Here is a 19,364-nt window from a genome sequence, read left to right as displayed (position 1 = left end):
CGCTTTGATACAGAATTAAAAGGGTCAATTCAGCGGGTGTGTTTGACTTTATCTGTGATTAGTGGATTGTTCTCACGATGAGAGACTGTTTGCGCTGAGATTCTTGATGAAAACTGACCCTGACGTACTTCAACAACACACGTCACGCAATGTACACTTTTAGAAGACATAGCAGCACACACTTGAATAAACAGGTTTCTTTGTAAGGGATTGTGTTGTGTTTGTTGTGTAGACATGTGTCTGTGTATTATTGACACACGTGTCGTGCTCGCGGAGTTCCCGGACACACAGATTTAAACTCTTTCGCTTTTCTTCTCTGACTCCTCCTCCACACACACACACACACACGCGCGGATACACGTACTGTCGTGCACGCGCTCTCTGTCTCTCACTCACACACACAGACACTGAAGAACACAAACTCTATGAGGATTTTACACACAACTCTTCAACACACGAATGATATTAATCTGATCATGGCGTTCAGCGCGTTATCTCGTCTGTCTTCAGTTTTACTTTATATCGGCCTCATCAGCTCAGGTAAGACTTCTCTTCAATATACTACAGTTAGGACACGAACAACTCTTCTGTTTGTGTATTTGACGCTGTCAATGTGAGATTTAAGGCACTTTTTACTGTTCGGACATGTTGATGACGTCAGTGGTGAGAGGGGAAACCTGTTGTGTATGTGTGACAGTAAACGAGAACTTCACTTCCTGTTTCATGATTCACATTTAACTCACAACAAGACAAAAGTCATTTACTGTCACATCTCAACACACATTCAGTGGAATCATGTGTAAATAAGCTGTTTTATCATTTAAAACACAGTTATATGACATCTAGCGCCTGTAGAAACTCTGAGATGAGAATGTGGGCCTGTATTCATACTGTATAAACAACTGATGTATGTATGTATGTATGTATGTATATAGTTTTGCAATAAGACATGTCCTGAGGTCTTGTTATACTTGTGATCTGTATGTTTATTGGTAAAGTGTTAATGTTGTATAGCACACATACATGTTGATCAGTCATACAGTCTAAATCTGTGACATTAATCTGCTTTTGTATTCTGTTAATGATTTAACTTTATTAAAATGTGTCTTTGTTGTGTTGACGTGTGTGTTCTCAGAGAAAATACCTGAGCCTGAAAATGTGCGAGTGTTATCATCAGACATGGGATTACAGCTGATGTGGGACCCCCCAAAAAACATCTCTGATCAACTCTTGAGATACACTGCAGAGATGAGGTCACTTCACTTCATACTTCATCTGTGTCGCTTTACAACATCCATCACATCACATGACTTTAGAAAGATTTATTCATATATTGAATTATTAACTTTGGTGTTCGTTTTACTGTAATAGTGCTTTTGTCATGTTATTATCTCACTTTGATACAATAAAAACAGATTCATTCCCAAAAGATTAACAATTTAAAACAACATTAGTTGTTTTTTTAAAGGTTTAATGGTGTTATTTGGACTGTCACAGAAAAAAAATCATTAACAATCTACAGTATTTAAATGAATAATGAAATTATGCTAACTGCTATAGGAGAACTTCTTACATCATTGAAATCACAAAATAAAAAGAAATAAAAAACTCAAATTCATGCGGGTGAATAAACACACATCACATCATCAAACCTCAGCTCTAAAATACATAACAATGAGATGTCGTCATTTCACCACTATCATATATTTCTTTATTTTTTCAGATTAACTCTGTTGATTGTTAATGCTGATGTCTCTCTCTGTGTGTACATGTAGTGGATGGATGGTTTTTGAGGCCGTGTGTACAAACATCTCTTCACACAGCTGTGACTTCACCGATCACGTCCCCACCCCTTTTGGAACATATCGTCTTCGTGTTAAGACGGAGCTCAATGGAGAGACTTCTGACTGGATAGTGACAAAAGAGTTTGCAGTCGACAAAATAAGTGAGACACTTTTCATGACAAATTTGACACACAACGTTATTTCTGTCTATAACGTGTGTCCCACTTTAGCTCAATAAAAGCACACTGTCAAAAAACTGAAATGCTTTAAATGTTTGAGTGTCAACTCAACTTGGCTTTATAAATCTTTTCATGCTTGATATAAAGTATAAAAATAATACAAGTTGAAATTGCTGAACTTATTTTGTGTGTGTGTGCACTGCTTTGACCTACATTATAAGGATGCACAGTCATTACAATGCTGTGTGTATTCGTGTGTTTGGCCACGCCCCCTACATTATGAGGACATGCCAATGTCCTCGTACTTAAAAACGTAAAATATACATACTAATTTTTTTTATTGAAAATGTAAAAGTGCAGAAATGTTTAAACGAATCATAGGGTTTGGGGAAAGAATATACAGCTTGTGCATTATAAAATGCATTACGTCTATGGAATGTCCCTGTAAACCACCAAACCAACATGTGTGTGTGTGTGTGTGTGTGTGTAGCTAATATAAGTGGGCCACATGTGGAGCTGAAGAGCAGAAAGGGTCAAACAGAAGTTCACATCACTGATCCTCCCATGAAGAAAAAGAACCTGAGGGATGTGTTCGGCAGTATTTCTTACCTCATCCATTACTGGAAAGAAGGAGAAGTGACAAAGGTAATTTTATCTGCTCATATACAGCGTCTGATGGAGGTGTTCCTTTCAGCTCTCAATAGTTCACCCAAAGTTTGTTTATTCCGTCTGTGAAACATAAAACACTCGAGCCTGATGTGATCTTGAATGTGCTGCATTATTGTTTTGCTTTAGAGGACGTTGATTATGCGTCTGCAATGGGACGGATCAGTTTTATGGTGGATATATGTGCGCTTTCTAGAGCTCCAAAAACAGTTTCAAAGAACTCTCAAATGCCATGAGCTGTGAAGAGCAAGAACATCTTTCAAAATGACTCACATTGTTTCCAGCTGAAAGAAGAAAGTCATGATCACATCGGATGGCGTGAGGGTCAATTATGTTTACTAGGAAAATGAAATGATTTAAATTCTTCTAGGGAGAGGGATTCTTCTAAGGCTGACGGATTTGTACTAAAATGAGGACTCACACGTGACTGTAGTTTGTGGTCAGATGAATGGAGCTTCAGCAGATGATGTCTCTGTAAGGGCTGTTTCCTGTGTGTTTATTTCTGGTGTTTTCTGTACAGGAGGAACTAATAAGAGAGCAGAACAGAATCATGTTACCGTTTCTGGAGCCGCAGGTGAGCTACTGTGTTCAGGTGGCAGTTCTGTGTTCCGTCATCACAATCAGTGACTTCAGCAATGTCACCTGTGTGACCAACACGGCCAGCGGTGAGACTTCACACTTTCTCCCTTCAGTCGCTCTTATTTATTTACATGTATGCATTTGGCAGACGCTCTTATCCAAAGCGACTTAGATTGCACTATACATTTACATGTCCTATACATTTGTATTCTGACTATGTGCAATCCTCTGGGATCCAACCTATGACCTTGGCGTTTCTAGCGCTATGCTCTGACCACACAGTGTTTTTTGTCACCCTTAAAAATAACCCACCTGCAGCACCAGCTTTTATTAACTCATACTCAAATAATACAATAAATCATCAGTTTGTCAGATAAGATTGAACAAAATCTTCTTTTATTGTGTAAATAATCACTTGCAAAAACCTTTGCTTATTGTTCCTCTGTGGTTCCCCTCACTCCACCCCAATGTTCTGCATTTGTGTGACCAATCAATAACTGTCTGTCTGTCTGTCTGCCCTCGTTGTTGATTCTCTCCTTGGTTTACTCCAGCTTTAATCCTCAATATCATCACGGCCTTGTAAACTAATCCTACTATTTAGCGTGTTGACCAAATGTTTATATGTTCTCCTACTTGTAAGTGGCTGCATCTGCCAAATGAATAAAAGTAAATGTGTAACAGTCTTCAGCACATTCAGCTTAATTCCCGGAGATCTTCTCATTTCTGATTTCAGACCTGACTGGAGATGGAAATATCAAAGAGTGGTTTTGGCTGTAGTGTTCATTCCATGGTGAATGTGTGGTGTAATGTTGTTGTTTTGTTGTTGTGTTAGATGAGGTGGAGAGCTGGTTCATAGCGGTGCTGTTGTTGGGGAGTTTTCTGGTGGTGTCAGGGACTGTGGTTCTCATCTTTCTGGCTGTGTGGTGCAGTTATAAAGTGTGCCGGATGATTTATCCTGATGCCAAACTACCTCCACACTTGAAACAGGTACAGTACTGTTCTAACAACCACAAACACAGCAGACCTGCACACAAACACACTTAAGTAGGCCCGAGCCGCTGTGAGATGTTGATGGTATGATAACCTTATTAGCAGAATATCACAGGTGTTGTGCTTGCAGATTTAAAATGTGCTCATTCACAACTGTTATTGACACCAGGCCCAGCGAACCCCTCTCTGGTCATCTGTTTACATTTATAGTCATTAAACTCACGTGCTTACATACACATGTAAATAAATGAAATGTGCAAACAACAAATTAAGCCTCAACACAAAACAGCACACATCGTGATGGCGCTCCATCTTTGATGCGACATAGAAACGGCTCATAGCTCAGGAACTGTTAGTGGTTTTAAACCATGACACCATGAAACCAGTAATCGGCCCGTGCCTGCGCCTAAAACACATATTTGTGCTGTCACAGTGAGGTCATCATAGCATGAGAATACTTGTTTTCACATTCAATTTTTCATATATAGGTTACATGACTCAAAAGTATATTTGACTGATTGTATTATCTGAATATAAAATCAAACATTTGTGGATGACATCCAGTGATGTTCTGTCATGAGTCATCTCTCATCATCAGTGTGTGTACGGGTTCAGTAGTGATGTGTTATTAATGTATAATCCTGACACATCCCGCAGATGAAACATCTTATGCTTTAGAATGTGAAAGTGCTGTGTGTTTAAATGAGTGTGTGTGCTTCTCTCTGTGCAGTATCTGTATGAACGGCCTTCGTCCTCCGTGTTGTTGAGCGCTCCGCCAAAGGAGAACGTTCATGAGGTCAGGATCCTTCACGAGGAGACGCACAACACACAGCAGGCGGAGCGGCCAATCAGAGCTCAGCATAATCAAACAGATTGTTGGACAAGAGTGGATATAAAAGAGAGAGATGAAGAACAGAGATTACTTGATGAAATCAAACTGTAGTATTCACGTCATGAACTTTCTTCATTTTATAAATGTTAAGAATTGTCAGTGTAAATCACTTGTGATGTGTCTCATGGGATGGAAGCCTCAGCGTCTGTCTGAGGTTTAAATTCTGATTACTGAAGGTTTTTTCTATTTTGTGTGTATTTTTGTTTTTCATGAATTCAGTGTCAGTGTAATGTTAGTGTTAATGTATGCTGCACAGTCTGCTAATGACAATCAAAATATTTTATATCTTATAAAAATGTATATAATGAAATAATATAAATATAATATCCTGTAATATAAATAATGAGATGAATGCAATCTGTCAGCTGCCTGTGAGTCGTTTGAGTGTCAGTATGAGCAGATCAGCGTTCATCTAAAAGAGCCGAAATGTCTCGCTTTACATGTGAATGAGAGAAAAACACATGTGAGCTTCTCTCTGTGTGATGTCATCATGACCGAGTGAACTGTCAGTGCTGTATGAAGAAAGACCTGTATCATCATCATCATCATCATCATCATCATCATCATCATGAGAACAGATCATGTGATATGACAGAAGCTTACTCTTGATTAATTTTATATATATATATATTTGTTGTTTTTCAGTGATGTTTCTAGATAAAGAGAGAGAAGACACTGCTCATGTGTCCTGAGACTGTGTGATCAGTCTTTAGTTTTACATGAGTATTGCATATAGGAATTTATAGTCTGTTTAATATTTGACCTGTGTTTCTCTTTCCTTTATCTTTAATGTGTGCTTTCACTGTGTGTGTGTGTGTGTGCGTGCGTGCGTATTGTGTGTGTGTGTGCGTGTGCGTGTGCATATTTTGTGTGTGTCTGTTTTTTCACCTTTTTCTTGTTTTTACAGGTATATTACTTTAGTTGTTTTACTTGTATTCAATGTGTCTCATGTAGCTGCTTTGTAACAATGAAAATAGTATAAAGCGCTAAATATATAAAGTTGAGTGTTCGTCACGTCAGCTTTACACATGCAGCGCTTTTACTCGTTTCTTTGTCAAAAAGGAGCTACATGAGACATATTGACTATAAGCAAAATTGTAACGTTATCCATGTAAAAACTAAAAAGGTGACAAACAGAAAACAACACTATAAACACGCAAATGCTCACACACACGGACGCGCAGACACGCGCATGCACGCGCACAGTGGTTATCAGAGACAAGCACACATTAAAGATAAAGGAAAGAGAAACACGGGTCAAATATTAAACAGACAATAAAGTCCTATATGCGATATTCAGGTTAAACTTTAAATTTCTAACACATCGGCTCACATGTTTCTCCTTTTGTTTACATTATTTTTAAGTGAATTGTTCAAATACACGTTTGTTTTTATTACCTTTTCTCTGCGCTAACATCTTGAATGAATGTAAACTTCTTATGTCCCCACTCTGAACAATATTCTACGGTTGAAGAGTCTAGTCGACGGAACACACAGAGTATTCAGGATACTGGAGACAAAGTTTGACACAGACACCAGTGCTTGTTCAATCAGAGTCCAAAGTTTATTGTATTAAGGACTAATATTTATACGTTTGCATCAGGAGGCGTCATATAAAACCACCAAAACAGTGGAAAATCCCCAGACTTTCTGTTTAGTCTTTCCTCCTGAACAATCAGATATGATTACATATTCATTATTACAATAACAGAACAATCGTCCATAGGCATCATTAGGAAGCTTGATATGGAGAACAACAGATACTTATATCAACATAAGACAGCATGACATGATAGAACTTTCAACGAGGTTAAACAACAAGAAAGAAAAACACATCTTATATGAATAGAAGCTAATATTAATAGGAATGAATACATATGATACATGAACTTTGTATTAAACACAGATGCAATATTTGTAGAGGACAGGACGAAATCCAGATTCTCACACATCTTCTGTTTCATTTTAACAATTTTATAAACTTTAGATCTTAATATTATTAATAATAGCATGATTATAAATATTCTATTCTCATTTTACCAGATAACAAAGGCACATATTCAGACGTTCGTCAGGTTTTAATTCATGTGCTGTGACGAGCAGAGAGAAGCGTTTAGAGACAAGATTGATTCTGACTTCTGACCTTTAGAGGAGGATTTGTATTATAAAACAGGAACATTTATTCTGTCAAATTCCCGCAACAGCAGAAATAAAGAATGGAGGGTCGTCAGTGCAGGGTTAGAATACTGTGATCGGCTGCTTTCTGTTTATAAAGTTGTAGTCTCTGTATTTATCTTTATCTGTCTGAATGATTGAGAAGGTGTGTGTGAGAGATCTCTGTCAATATGATGTTCCCATCAGAAGTCTAGTGTATGAGTGTAGGTGAGGTGTAGAGATGACGTGATGCTTAGCACAGACTGATGTGTCCTGTTTGAGTCCAGCACATGAACACAAGTGTGTGTGGATGAAAGATGTCTGGAGACATCAGAGTGGATTTGTGTTTTCATGTCCTGCTGCCTCTGTCTCTTCTCATCGGTGAGTTCATGCTTTCCTCTTGTTTAAAAGCTTTTCTTTATCTGAAGCACTTGTTCATGTAAGAGGACATATTTTGCGTTTAATGGCAACACAGGAGTATGACAGGAAAATGATGCTGACTTGTGTTTAGATTCCTTTTACATGAATAAAAACATACTGAGATTTCACTTTTATTGTCTCAACAAAGTTTGTGAGACATCAAAACAGACTTTAGTCCTTAGCACATATAATGTGTCAAAAGTGACGTCAAACACAATTATTTTATACCTGCGGAGACCCTCGCTGTATACTGTAGAGCAAAACAAACAGAAAATGTGCATGAAATTACTTGACCAATCATTTGAGCTTAATCCTTAAAATAAATTGATGAAGCGACCTTAGAAAAAGAAACTGCTGACGGTGACTGCTGGCTGTTTGAGCAGATGACAGTGTTTTATGAGATGATCATCTAACTGAAATGATATGAAACATCTTCTGTACACTTTCAGTGGCTTTAGACTGAAATACATTTCACATCTGTGTACAGTGGATCAGTTTCACATCAACTCTCCTTCAGAAGGAGGATGAACACAAGCACATTGATGTTTGCTGGTGATCAGTGATCAGAGATGACTTTCTTTAACTCAGTTTACTGTCACACTAAAGGTAGAAAAGCTGTGACATGGACGGAACAAATTGCCACCAGATCTTTCAATAAATGACATTTATTTAGGGTACTGACATGTTTTTTTATTAAAGTTTTTCTTCATATTCCTAATAAAGTTTTTTTTTATGTGTTCATTGCATGAAAAATCTTCGAGTGAAGAAAATGCACAAATATGTTAAAATATATGAAAGGCTTTTGTCAGAAGAATGTTGTGTTCAATCAGACTTCTGTTGTGTAGTTGTTGTAAGGTTTCTCGTCCTCACATGACTGAACAACTCTTGCAGGAATACATTTTACAAACTGAACAAATATCAGTGTTTATAGTACTACAGAATAGTCTTCATCACATGTAAAATCACAGAATAAAACTACACAACATGAGCACAATTCTCTCTGACAAACGTGTTGTAGCAGTTTGTTTTCAGGGCTGATAATCTTTGTGATGATGAAAGTTGCTGGTGATGATGTGATATCGAGCAAAAATTGTGTAGATTTCTGGTGATTATATTTAGGCTTCAAAATGGATAAAACTTGATTTCTGAAGATGATCTTAAGTGACAGAACCTGGAAGGATCGTAAAGTTTTGACTTTCTTTATTGTGATAATACAGAAAAATCCTATTTGTCTTTCTGTCCACAGCAATATTATTCCGTTACAATGGGCTGTCAGTGGTGTATCTACTGTTTCTTCTGTCCGTTCCTCTGGTGCCCAGTCCAAACGTGGCTACTACAAAGGGTACGTGAGAATAAGTGACCAATGATGAAGATCATCTCAAATTATGTTCCACAATATGAACAGTGGAGTAAAAAACATTGATTTATGGCAAGAGTTACTATCAATATCATCATAGATTACAGTGAGTAAATGTGTGAGTATTGTTCATGTAGTAAAGTGTAAACGTTTGTTCATTGATCTTGAAAGTACAGTAAATGACTGCGGTTCTAATGCTATTGGAGATTTTTTTCTATAGTTTTGTTGTATTACGCAGTGCATTTTTGTTTAATTCATCAGTTAAGTGTTTGGTCCAGACTTCTCATCAATGATGCATTACAGAATAATTCTTGTGCTGTCAGCTCAGACATTACCTTTAAAACTTGAAAACCTTTCACATAGATCCACATAATCCTGTTAGACAATTTTCTTACTTATTTCCATTCAGGAGCTTACTTTAATTGACTCATTTACTCTCTCTCTCTCTCACACACACACACACACACTCAGTGTTTACTGTAAGTGTGAGGATTATTGCAGAGCAAAAAATGGCAAAGCTTTTAGTAAAAACCAGGCGATGGGAAACACATTTGCTGCCTCAGCTGATTGATTTATTGCTGCGTAATCAAAAACAACATCCTTGTTTCTCCTACATTTACAGAAATAAATGATGTCAGATATTGATCTGCTGCAGACATAAAACTGAGACAGGAGCTGAAAAACAAAAACCAGCATTTTGCTAATGTTGTATTATACTGGATTCAGATGGGTCAGTTCATCAGTCAGTGTTGAAATATTTCTGTATAAGACTCTGCTCATCATCATTCACTTTCATTTCTATGATATGACACCATTTCAGTCTCTCATTTCATAGATAAAGAAGTGGTTCACCCAGAATAACATAAAAACACGCATCTCATCGTTGTCTTCTCAGATCTATAGCCCATGACTCAAATAAATCATTTATATATTGTTGTTAGCATCTTATATGGTGCTTCTCGTGGTTTTAAATCCAAAAAGCAATTCATCATTTAATCATCCAAATGACTTCAGTCTTGTGAAGGGGTCCCATACGGGCAGAAAATAAAAACTCTCATGTTGCATTCTGTTACAGACAGACACTTTATAAGTAGATTTATTACAATTAAAAGATTCATTTCTTTGAGTTCAACTGACAAAACCATCATCTGAGATGACATGAGAGTGAGTGAATCATTTTCATTTATTGTTTTATATTTTGAACTGGTAAAATGATCTGAGACCAAAAATAGCTCTAACAGAAAACAGAAAGTTTTCAGAAACTCAACTTAAACTACTGTGAAGTGTTCAACCTTCAGATTCTTGACATTCAGCTGTCAGTTTGTTCAGATGCTCAACGATCTCTAACAATGTTCTCCTTGTATTTCTGATATAAATGTGGATTTTCATTGTGATTCTTCTCACAGAATGAGTCCTGATTGTAACCCTCATGCATTTAATGTCCATCTATTCTATACTTCTAGTACTTCAAGTTTGACATTTCACATAGTGATTTAAAACGTACGACATTATCACAAGTTAAAAGTGCAGCTGTTGGAACATTGTTGAGGTATTTGTTAGTATTGATTCAGCCGACTCAATGGAGCCAAGTGTTTCTAATACCCTGAAAAGCAATAACATCAGGAAACAGATCAATACTGGACTCTCAAGAGATCGTCAGACGCTCTTTTATTTGCTGACATGTTCACCACACAGCAGTTCAATCGCAATTAATGAGAAATACAACATCCATCCGCTTCCTTCAGTTTTAAATGTAGGAAATATCTTTGTGTTTGAGTTCCTGTAGGATTTCGTTCGAGTAACTTCATGCAATGTAACAGATGTTGTGGGTCTGCAGTTCATGTTTGAGAGTGAAAAACGAGCGATAAAGTGGACAATGAATGTTTAACAACAACATCCAAACAGTCGGTGGTTTGTGTGATTATAACTATCACTGTTTTTATAGGCTACTATCTGCTGTTTTCAACCCATATTTTCACGCAAACCCTGCAGCAATATGTGAATATGCAATAGAATTGTGTTGTTTTGTGTGTTTGTGTTGTGTGCAGGTAAGAGTGTGAGGTTTCTTCACACTGTGTGTTCGACCGCTGTTATGTTTCTGGCTCTTCAGTGTGGGATGCAGATCCCCTTCAGTTATATTCAGAAAGATGGTGAGATCTCTTCTGTTCCTCACATCATATGTGTGCAGTCTTTACATGACAGTGATATATTTTTATTCTTCAGTGACTGGACCCTGGGACAATGTGTTCTTCCACCTCGGTGTTGTCAGGTATGATTGATTTGTTCAATTTAGTGACACATTCAAATAAAAACAACATTTTGTGATTTCAAGAATCAAGTCATAACATTAAAGCATAAAGTTATGATGGTTTAAGTCTATCAGCTTTATTATTGTAAATGCATATGTGGCATAACATACAAAGGCAACATATAAGTGGGATTTAGATTTTTGTTATACTATGGTCTGAATACTGAATCTGATTAGCCGAGGTTATAGTCAGTTTAATCGATGTTTGAAATGATCTGAACCGTCGTTTCCACCTGTTTGATCATAAGTGAGTCTGTAAACATCAATAACATCTTGGCAAATGAGCATGGTATGAGTGGGATAATCCACGGCTAGCGGAGGATTAAAGGATTTCAATGCACTCCGCTTCACTTCAGGGGTCTCTGCCTCCACGTCGTGCATTAAAATCCTTAAGCAGTGGATTCTCCCTGAGGCTACTTAAACACTAAATGAAGCTTGAGCAAGGACTCTTGAAAAAGACAGAGGTAGACCACTGTAGAAAGGTTCATTAAAAGGAAGGAAGGAGGAGGGAACCAGCAAACATTTAAACATTTAATCAAAATAATAACAAAGTAAAAAGACAGCCGTCAGCCCCTCATGGATGACTGCCAGTGAATAAAACATAAATAAAAACATAAACATGTTCAGGCCTGGTCCTCTCTCATCGACGGTCCGGTCGCTCGTTCTCTTATATGCTCCAGATCTCCTAAGTGATACGAGACCGGTGCACGCACAGCTGACGCTCATTAACAATTACTCACCGGTCTTGAACCACGGTCTCGCCCCGCCTACTCTACTACAAGCACATTTGAGAAAACCCATACACATGGATTTCATAGAGCTCACTTTAAAGGGTGCATGACATCATGATGCTAACTTAACATCTCCACAAAAGCTTCAGATTGTTTTCTCTTTGACATGGTTTAATGTTCCTCAGGTTCAGTGATGTGGACGCGCGCAACATCATACGCCTGCTGATGCCGGATGTCACCGTGTTCTCGTCTACGCTCCTCATTCTGCGTCTGTGTTCATCCAAACAGTCCCGTGACACCAAGAGCGCCGAGCAGCCCATGTCTGACAGCGAGGTGAGCAATCTGAGCAGAACGTGAGACTTGAGAATATAAAGAGCACACCGCATGAACTCTTATTGTCATCGTGTGTAGGGTTCAGATGAAGACACGTCTGACTCAGAATCTGAAGACGAGAGCAGAACGTCAGATAGTAGCGATGAGAAGAAGGATCCAGCAGCGCTCTCCTCTCCGCCTCTCCTGCAGAAGATCTCTGTGTTTCTGAGCACTCTGAGACTTCTCTTGTCTTCTCTCATGAACACAGCAGGGAAAGTGTTGGTCACGGTGCTGTTGGGTCTGTCAGGTACATATACACGTGTGTGTTTGTGTGTGTGATGTGTTTCACAAGCTCATGACGGTTTTTACGTGTTTCTGACAGGTGTCATTTTGCCTTCGATGACGTCAGCGCTGTATTTCGGGGTGTTCGTGTGTCTGGTGTGGTGTTGGGTTCTGGCCTTCAGTGTTCCTCTGCTCTACTTCAGTTCTCTGTGTGTCATGATGACCATCTTCAGCGGAGGACACCTTCTCATCCTTTATCTCTATCAGCTGCCTCTCATCCAGCACACCGTTCCTCCTCAAGACGTCTTTGCCAGGTCTCGTATGGCCAACAGCCTAACTGTCGTTCGTGTCAAAATGACAGAGTGACAAGAGATCTTTTCTCATGTCTTATGTTCAATCATAATCATCTGTGATATTTGCCCTCCCCACATCAGTCGTCCTTAAAGTGGCCATAACTCAGACAGTTTCTCATGTGAATCTTGAGTCCTTACAGAATAGTATTACACCCTTCAGACATCCCTAGAGTCTTTAGTTTGATCACATCTGTCTTATAAAAGACAGATACAGCTGTACGATCATTTCCTGAAAACATACGACTTGTGCGGGGGAAACTAAAGCATGTGTGCACACATTGCCAACAAAACACAGACATATGACATATGACCGCTCCATCTATCTGTCTCCAAACCTAGTGTTTACACCACATTCATCACTGAAATGACCTTAACAAACAAACACAGCTCAACTTCTCTCACTTTCATAAGAGTAACCAGTTGCATGCCCACAGCACAGCCAATCATGATGGTTAGTGGTCTTGTCCGTTGACACGTGTTGGTATAGCCAAAATCATCTATCACGATAAAAGGAATTTTATATCACAATAACAACACATAATTTATATAAGGAAAATCTAATAAAAAATGAACATTCGGTAACACTTTATAATAACTGCACGCTATGAATCATTAGTTAAGTATCAGTACATAGTTAATTAATCATTTATGAAGCATTAGCCCCATATTAATAGACATTAGTAAGCAGTTTATAAATACAGCTATAAATGCTTTGTTCTTGATTTATAAGCATGTATATAATATGCTTAATAATCAAATTTTCATACTTTATTAAGGATGAATTCATCATCTCTAAATGAAGGATTACATTACTTACAAACCAGTTAGTTAGGAGTTGTCAGTGGTTCATGAGATCATTTAGAAAGTGTAAGTAAATGATTAATAAACTCTTTGAATGCACATTTATACATCTTATTTTTCTGACATATAGTAACAGTCACTTCATTTGTTAATAAATGCTTTTTTAACACACATTCCTGCTGTAATTCTGTCAGGTTTTGGCAGAGACGAAACAGACAGAATGGTAAGTTTATAAGTTTAATTTGCAGAATGGATCGGTACAACGAGATAGGTGAATATCCGGTAAGATGACAAAACAGATGGAAACTTATCCGTAGTGTAACCAAGTCTCTCTCTTTATCTTGCTGATAAAGCTGATGATGAATTCCTTTGCAGGCGGGAAGAAGATTCGCTGAGAAGATCGGGATAGTAGGTAGGAATACAGGTACGTATGGTATAGAGTCTGTGTCATGTGTAGACGAGATCAGACAATGAGTGAATGTTAGTCTGTAGTATAAATGGGTGCACTGCTTATGAGGTCCAGGTGATAGTGATTAGTAATCGGGTGACAATGAGCGTGTGAATGACTGATTGGGCGGAGTGAGGGAATGAGTGGAGTGAGATGGTGATGGAATCCTGACAAATTCATCATTAATTAAGGTAGTTATAAAACATTAACTAGTTGTCAGTTAACTATTTTTGTGAGCTCATCTAAAGTGAGGACTATGTATGCCTTGTAAAGCATTTACAAATGAGAGTTAAAGGCTCAGTTATCTTCTAAACAGAAATAGGAAAAACACAACACAGAGGGATACAGAACATAGAAATATTTATTTAAAGATGCAAAAGAAATTAAACTGTACAACTGTACATATTAATGAATATAAAACGATTTAATATGAAATAAAAAATTAAAATTGTACAACCGAACATATAAATTAACATTAAATGAATTGAGATGAAAAATAAACTTCTGAAAAATGTTTAATTCCTGCACACCTCCAGAAAAAATATAACTGTGAAGTGATATGCAACTCTCATTTGTAAATGCTTTACAAGGCATACATAGTCCTCACTTTAGATGAGCTCACAAAAATAGTTCTCTAACAACTAGTAAATGTTTTATAACTACCTTAATTAATCATGAATTACAGCACAATGTGTGTTAAAAAAGCATTTATTAACAAATTAAGTAACTGTTACTATATGTCAGAATAATAAGATGTATAAATGTGCATTCAAAGAGTTTATTAATCATTTACTTACACTTTCTAAATGATCTCATGAACCACTGACAACTCCTAACTAACTGGTTTGTAAGTAATGTAATCCTTCATTTAGAAATGATGAATTCATCCTTAATTAAGTATGAAAATTTGATTATTAAGCATATTATATAAATCATGCTTATAAATCAAGAACAAAGCATTTATAGCTGTATTTATAAACTGCTTACTAATGTCTATTAATATGGGGCTAATGCTTCATAAATGATTAATTAACTATGTACTGATACTTAACTAATGATTCATAGCGTGCAGTTATTATAAAGTGTTACCGAACATTTTTACTTTACTGTGAGTTATTATGTTTAATGTTCTTTACTTATTTCAGTTAGTTACTAATATAAAGTGTTTGAATGTGTTGTAGCACCGATTTGTAATAATTCTGCCCCATCATGTCATGTTTCTCTTGATCTCGTGGCTGGATCATGACAGAGCCTTGTGTTTAGTGTGGAGAGAGGCAGTTTGGCCCTTATGGCCTTCCATACACTCTCTGGTCTCATCTTTGTACCTGTCCCCTCGTTTCCTCATTATTGATTGTTAATTATTTCATGCCCTGCACCTGTTCCCCTCTTGATTTGATCCCTTTACAATGCCTTTGTGTTCAGTTCAGTCCAGTTATTTGTAATTTAATTCAAGAGTTGTCTTTAGTCTTGTCTAGTGTAGTTAGTCTATGTTCCTGTTTATCTGTCATGTTTATATCTTTGTTATTTTATCCCAGCTGTGGGTTTTTGTTAATTTTAGAGTCCTCTGTTCCTTGTCTCACCTCGATCCTGACACGATTCACAAGGACGGGCCAGTCGTAATTTTGGTTTAAGCTTATTTTACATTCTTTGATTCAAGAACTTTATTAAACCTCAATATTTATGATTCAAATTGGTTTCTTGTTGACATGCAAACAGTATTTCATAAATGTAAAGCTCTATCAGTAGTAATATAATAATTTGCGGGGAAGAGCGCAAATTCGAACATGTACATTTATTAAAGGTCATCATACCTGTATTATGAAACTGCGCGTCACACGAAATCCAGACTCCAGGGCTCCCTGCCAAGCATCTGCACTATATAATGTAACAAATCAGAAAGTATGAAGATTTTCCCCAGTGTTTACATCAGACCTCTTGTAAAGGAATCATCTGTCATCATTGTTTCAAACAAATATGCAGCGCATCACATCGCATTGTTCATATGATAAAACTGTGATCCTTCTTAAGTAAAATGAGCTCAAATACACTTGATTCATATTTGACAAGCACGGGCTAGTTGTTAATTTGTCACTTTTTGTGAATATATCTCACTTTCTATAACCAAACCAGTTCCACAGCCTCTCATTGTTTGTTTTGTCACAGGGAAGAGAACTCGCTGCTGACGCACAATGGCAGGCAGATTCCTCCAATGTCGAAGTGCCTGTGCTGTGTGTGTAGTTATGTAACGTGCGACGTCATGTGATCTTTACCTCAATAGAGACGATAGTCCAAAATCTGTAGCGGCCACACATTTCTGCCGGTTAATGGTGTCTCCCTGTATATCACCCACCCCTGCGTGGGACGGCTATTTCTTTAGCTTTTCTGGGAGAATTGCTAATAAGGGACTAACTTTCTGAAACCTGATGATCTCTCGGGGACTGTATTGAGCACAGAAACACTACGTCATACGTTTCAACAAGTTGACCATGTTAAGGATGAGAAGAGAGCACGTTTAACAGTGTTAAGAAGTCAGAATGCATGAAACACTGTTGCACGGCCCCTTTAATGATGGACTTGATGATTTCTTGAAACAAACAATAGAATGTGTACAATTTGATACAGTATTGTTATTATTCAGTATATTTTAATATGTTTGGTGTGTGTGTGTGTGTGTGTGTGTGTGTTGAACAGATTGTTTGGTTTGACAGCACTCGTCCACACAAATGTGTCTGATCCGTATGTTCTGGCTCTTCATGAGGACGGCAGCTGGCCGGCGATGCTGAATCCACTTCTGCTCCTCATTCTCTATTTCACACTCATCGCTTTACTGCAGCGCTGGACTTCAGCTGAGGTACCTCACAAGATCAGACTGTCCCTCATGACTGTCTGTATGAAACCTGCGGAGGGGGCTGGATGACTTTAAGAAAGATGAGTTCTCACAGAAGATTTGTGTTGTGTTGTGTTGTGTTGTGTAGCCTGTGGTGATGATGTGGAGGAGGAACACATGGGAAGATGAAGACTCTCTCAACTCTCTGATGTCTGAAGAACACCACTCACATCACTTATCTTACGGTACATCTCAAATGACCTGTGAACTACTCTCATTGCTGTTGATGAGTGTGTAGTTTATCTCTATATTAAAGTGTGTGTGTGTGTGTTTGTGTGTGTTTCAGCTGAAGAGAAGGACAGCACAGCAGATGATGATGATGACGATGAATGTGAGTCCAGTGCTGCCATTCTACTCGGAGACTTCATCATGAAACAGAGTTACATCATCGCTCTCATCATCATGATGGTAACACACACACACACTTTAAATGAAACTATTATTGAGTGTTTATTTTTCTGTGGATGAGTAATATTGTGAGTGTGTGTGTGTGGATATGTTGGTGGGGACCTAAGCCTGAATACACACCAGCTCATGGGGACTTGTGTCACTGTGGGGATCACAGTGGAGGTCCCTACAGGAACAAAAACTTATTGATTTTCAGAAATATAATTTCTGAAAATCTAAAAATGCAAAAAGTGTTCTACCATCTTTATGTTTAGAGGTTGTGTTTGGGGAAAAAATATACAATTTGTACCGCATACAACTCATTACACCTATGAACTGTCCCCACAGAGAACATAAAACATGTGTGTGTGTGTGTGTGTGTGTGCAGGTGTGGAGCATCACATATAAGTCGTGGCTCACATTAGTGTTACTGGTGTGGTCGTGTGTGATCTGGATGTTGAAGAATCGTCGGAGGTTTGCAATGCTCAGCGCTCCGTTCCTGGCCGTGTACGGCACATTTCTGCTGGTTATCGCCTTCATCAGTGAACTTCATCTCAACCAGAATCATGTTTTCCCCGTCTTACCAAAACTTGTTCTGATGGATTTTGATGTCTATGGTTATCCAGTGCCCTGCACACACCTCATCGCAAAGGTACAAAACTCTTCTCACAGACCTTGTTTCAGATGTTAGACTGGAGCCCGTGTGGAAACCTCTTATTTGAATATCAAAACTCAGGAATTCTTTGTTGTTTTTCAGGGGTTTTACGCGTTTTCTTTCTGGATGTTACTTCATCAACACTTGAAAGAGAAAAATGAAGAACATCAGCTGAAGAGAGAAGAGTGTTTAACAGAGATCAAAGTTCAAGCATGTACGCACACATACATCTGTCATCTACATGTCACTTATTCTCACAATATTGTCTCCAAGATACAAGTCATAAAAATGTGACCTGCATATGAAAACCATAAAAGACTTTAAACAATCTTTCGTGATTTGTTTGTTTTATGTAAGAGATAATGTACAGACAGCCGGCTGTTATCACAGAAATAATCCCTGAGAGTGTGATCGGGAGAAGAGGAGCGTCTGGAGGAACAGTCTTGTGTCACACTGAAGGGGTTTATTTCATGATAACAGCCGGCTGCTTGTACATTACTCTGTTTATTACACGTCTAATTGCCACATGAGAAATAAACTGGATATAAAGTGTGAATTTGAAATATTTTATTAACTCATTATTACTGAATGCAGACCTTCAGTGAGAAAAAGACGTTTAGTTTCGGTTTTAAAGTAAGAAACAACGTTCAAATGTCACAAACAATCAACTTGGTTTAATGATTTGTAAATATAATGTCATATATGTTATTAAAAGACATATCTATATTTGAATTATATTATATTTAAAAAAAACATTTCTAAATATTTTGCTACATCCGGTCTAGCGTGTTATTAATTTATCAGTTTGGAGAGGTTGTTATCCGGGAATAACGAACCTGCAAATTATGAGACTGAATCATGCATTCTAACCAGACGTGTGATAATATCAGAGAAGACATGAGTGATTATAGACTCCAAGTGATCTCTGTATGTTTATATGTGTGTTTCAGGTAATAATAATCCTTCTTCAGACATAATGACAGTGTTTGGGTTGTTGATCAAAGGAACGCTGGTGAAGTACTGGATCTTCTGCTGCTGTTTCATGTTCTTCATCATCAGTTTCTCAGATAAAGTGGCAGTTTATAAAATCCTCTACATCTGTTTATTTCTCTTCTGTGTGGTCTTATATGAGGTCAGTGGATGTCCTTTATGAACTTTCAGATGAATGTTCTGTGTTCT

General features: G+C 37.7%; 2 protein-coding genes across 2 annotated transcripts in view; both read left to right on the top strand.

The window, feature by feature from the left end:
- Nucleotides 1–341: 341 nt before the first annotated feature.
- crfb4 (cytokine receptor family member b4) lies at nucleotides 342–5,447 on the top strand. Its single transcript, XM_056755869.1, has 7 exons — nucleotides 342–540; nucleotides 1,136–1,253; nucleotides 1,776–1,945; nucleotides 2,454–2,608; nucleotides 3,150–3,294; nucleotides 4,041–4,195; nucleotides 4,929–5,447. Exons 1-7 carry the CDS (start codon nucleotides 426–428, stop codon nucleotides 5,139–5,141), a joined length of 1,071 nt encoding a protein of 356 aa, XP_056611847.1. The 5' UTR covers nucleotides 342–425; the 3' UTR covers nucleotides 5,142–5,447.
- Nucleotides 5,448–7,561: 2,114 nt separating this feature from the next.
- The window catches only part of si:dkey-11f4.7 (piezo-type mechanosensitive ion channel component 2), a 47,115-nt gene continuing 35,312 nt past the window's right edge, over nucleotides 7,562–19,364 (top strand). Inside the window, exons 1-13 of the mRNA XM_056755034.1 lie at nucleotides 7,562–7,625; nucleotides 8,911–9,006; nucleotides 11,070–11,171; nucleotides 11,245–11,290; nucleotides 12,246–12,393; nucleotides 12,472–12,679; nucleotides 12,755–12,968; nucleotides 16,948–17,164; nucleotides 17,232–17,328; nucleotides 17,430–17,551; nucleotides 17,919–18,182; nucleotides 18,288–18,399; nucleotides 19,136–19,317. Of these exons, the coding sequence (XP_056611012.1) occupies nucleotides 7,562–7,625; nucleotides 8,911–9,006; nucleotides 11,070–11,171; nucleotides 11,245–11,290; nucleotides 12,246–12,393; nucleotides 12,472–12,679; nucleotides 12,755–12,968; nucleotides 16,948–17,164; nucleotides 17,232–17,328; nucleotides 17,430–17,551; nucleotides 17,919–18,182; nucleotides 18,288–18,399; nucleotides 19,136–19,317 (1,872 nt within the window). The remainder of the gene's footprint in view (nucleotides 7,626–8,910; nucleotides 9,007–11,069; nucleotides 11,172–11,244; nucleotides 11,291–12,245; nucleotides 12,394–12,471; nucleotides 12,680–12,754; nucleotides 12,969–16,947; nucleotides 17,165–17,231; nucleotides 17,329–17,429; nucleotides 17,552–17,918; nucleotides 18,183–18,287; nucleotides 18,400–19,135; nucleotides 19,318–19,364) is intronic.

This window comes from Triplophysa dalaica, chromosome 8, assembly GCF_015846415.1.
Source record: "Triplophysa dalaica isolate WHDGS20190420 chromosome 8, ASM1584641v1, whole genome shotgun sequence".
NCBI lineage: Eukaryota > Metazoa > Chordata > Actinopteri > Cypriniformes > Nemacheilidae > Triplophysa > Triplophysa dalaica.
Note: the sequence above shows the minus strand (reverse complement) of the source record. Positions and strands in the feature narration are given on the sequence as shown.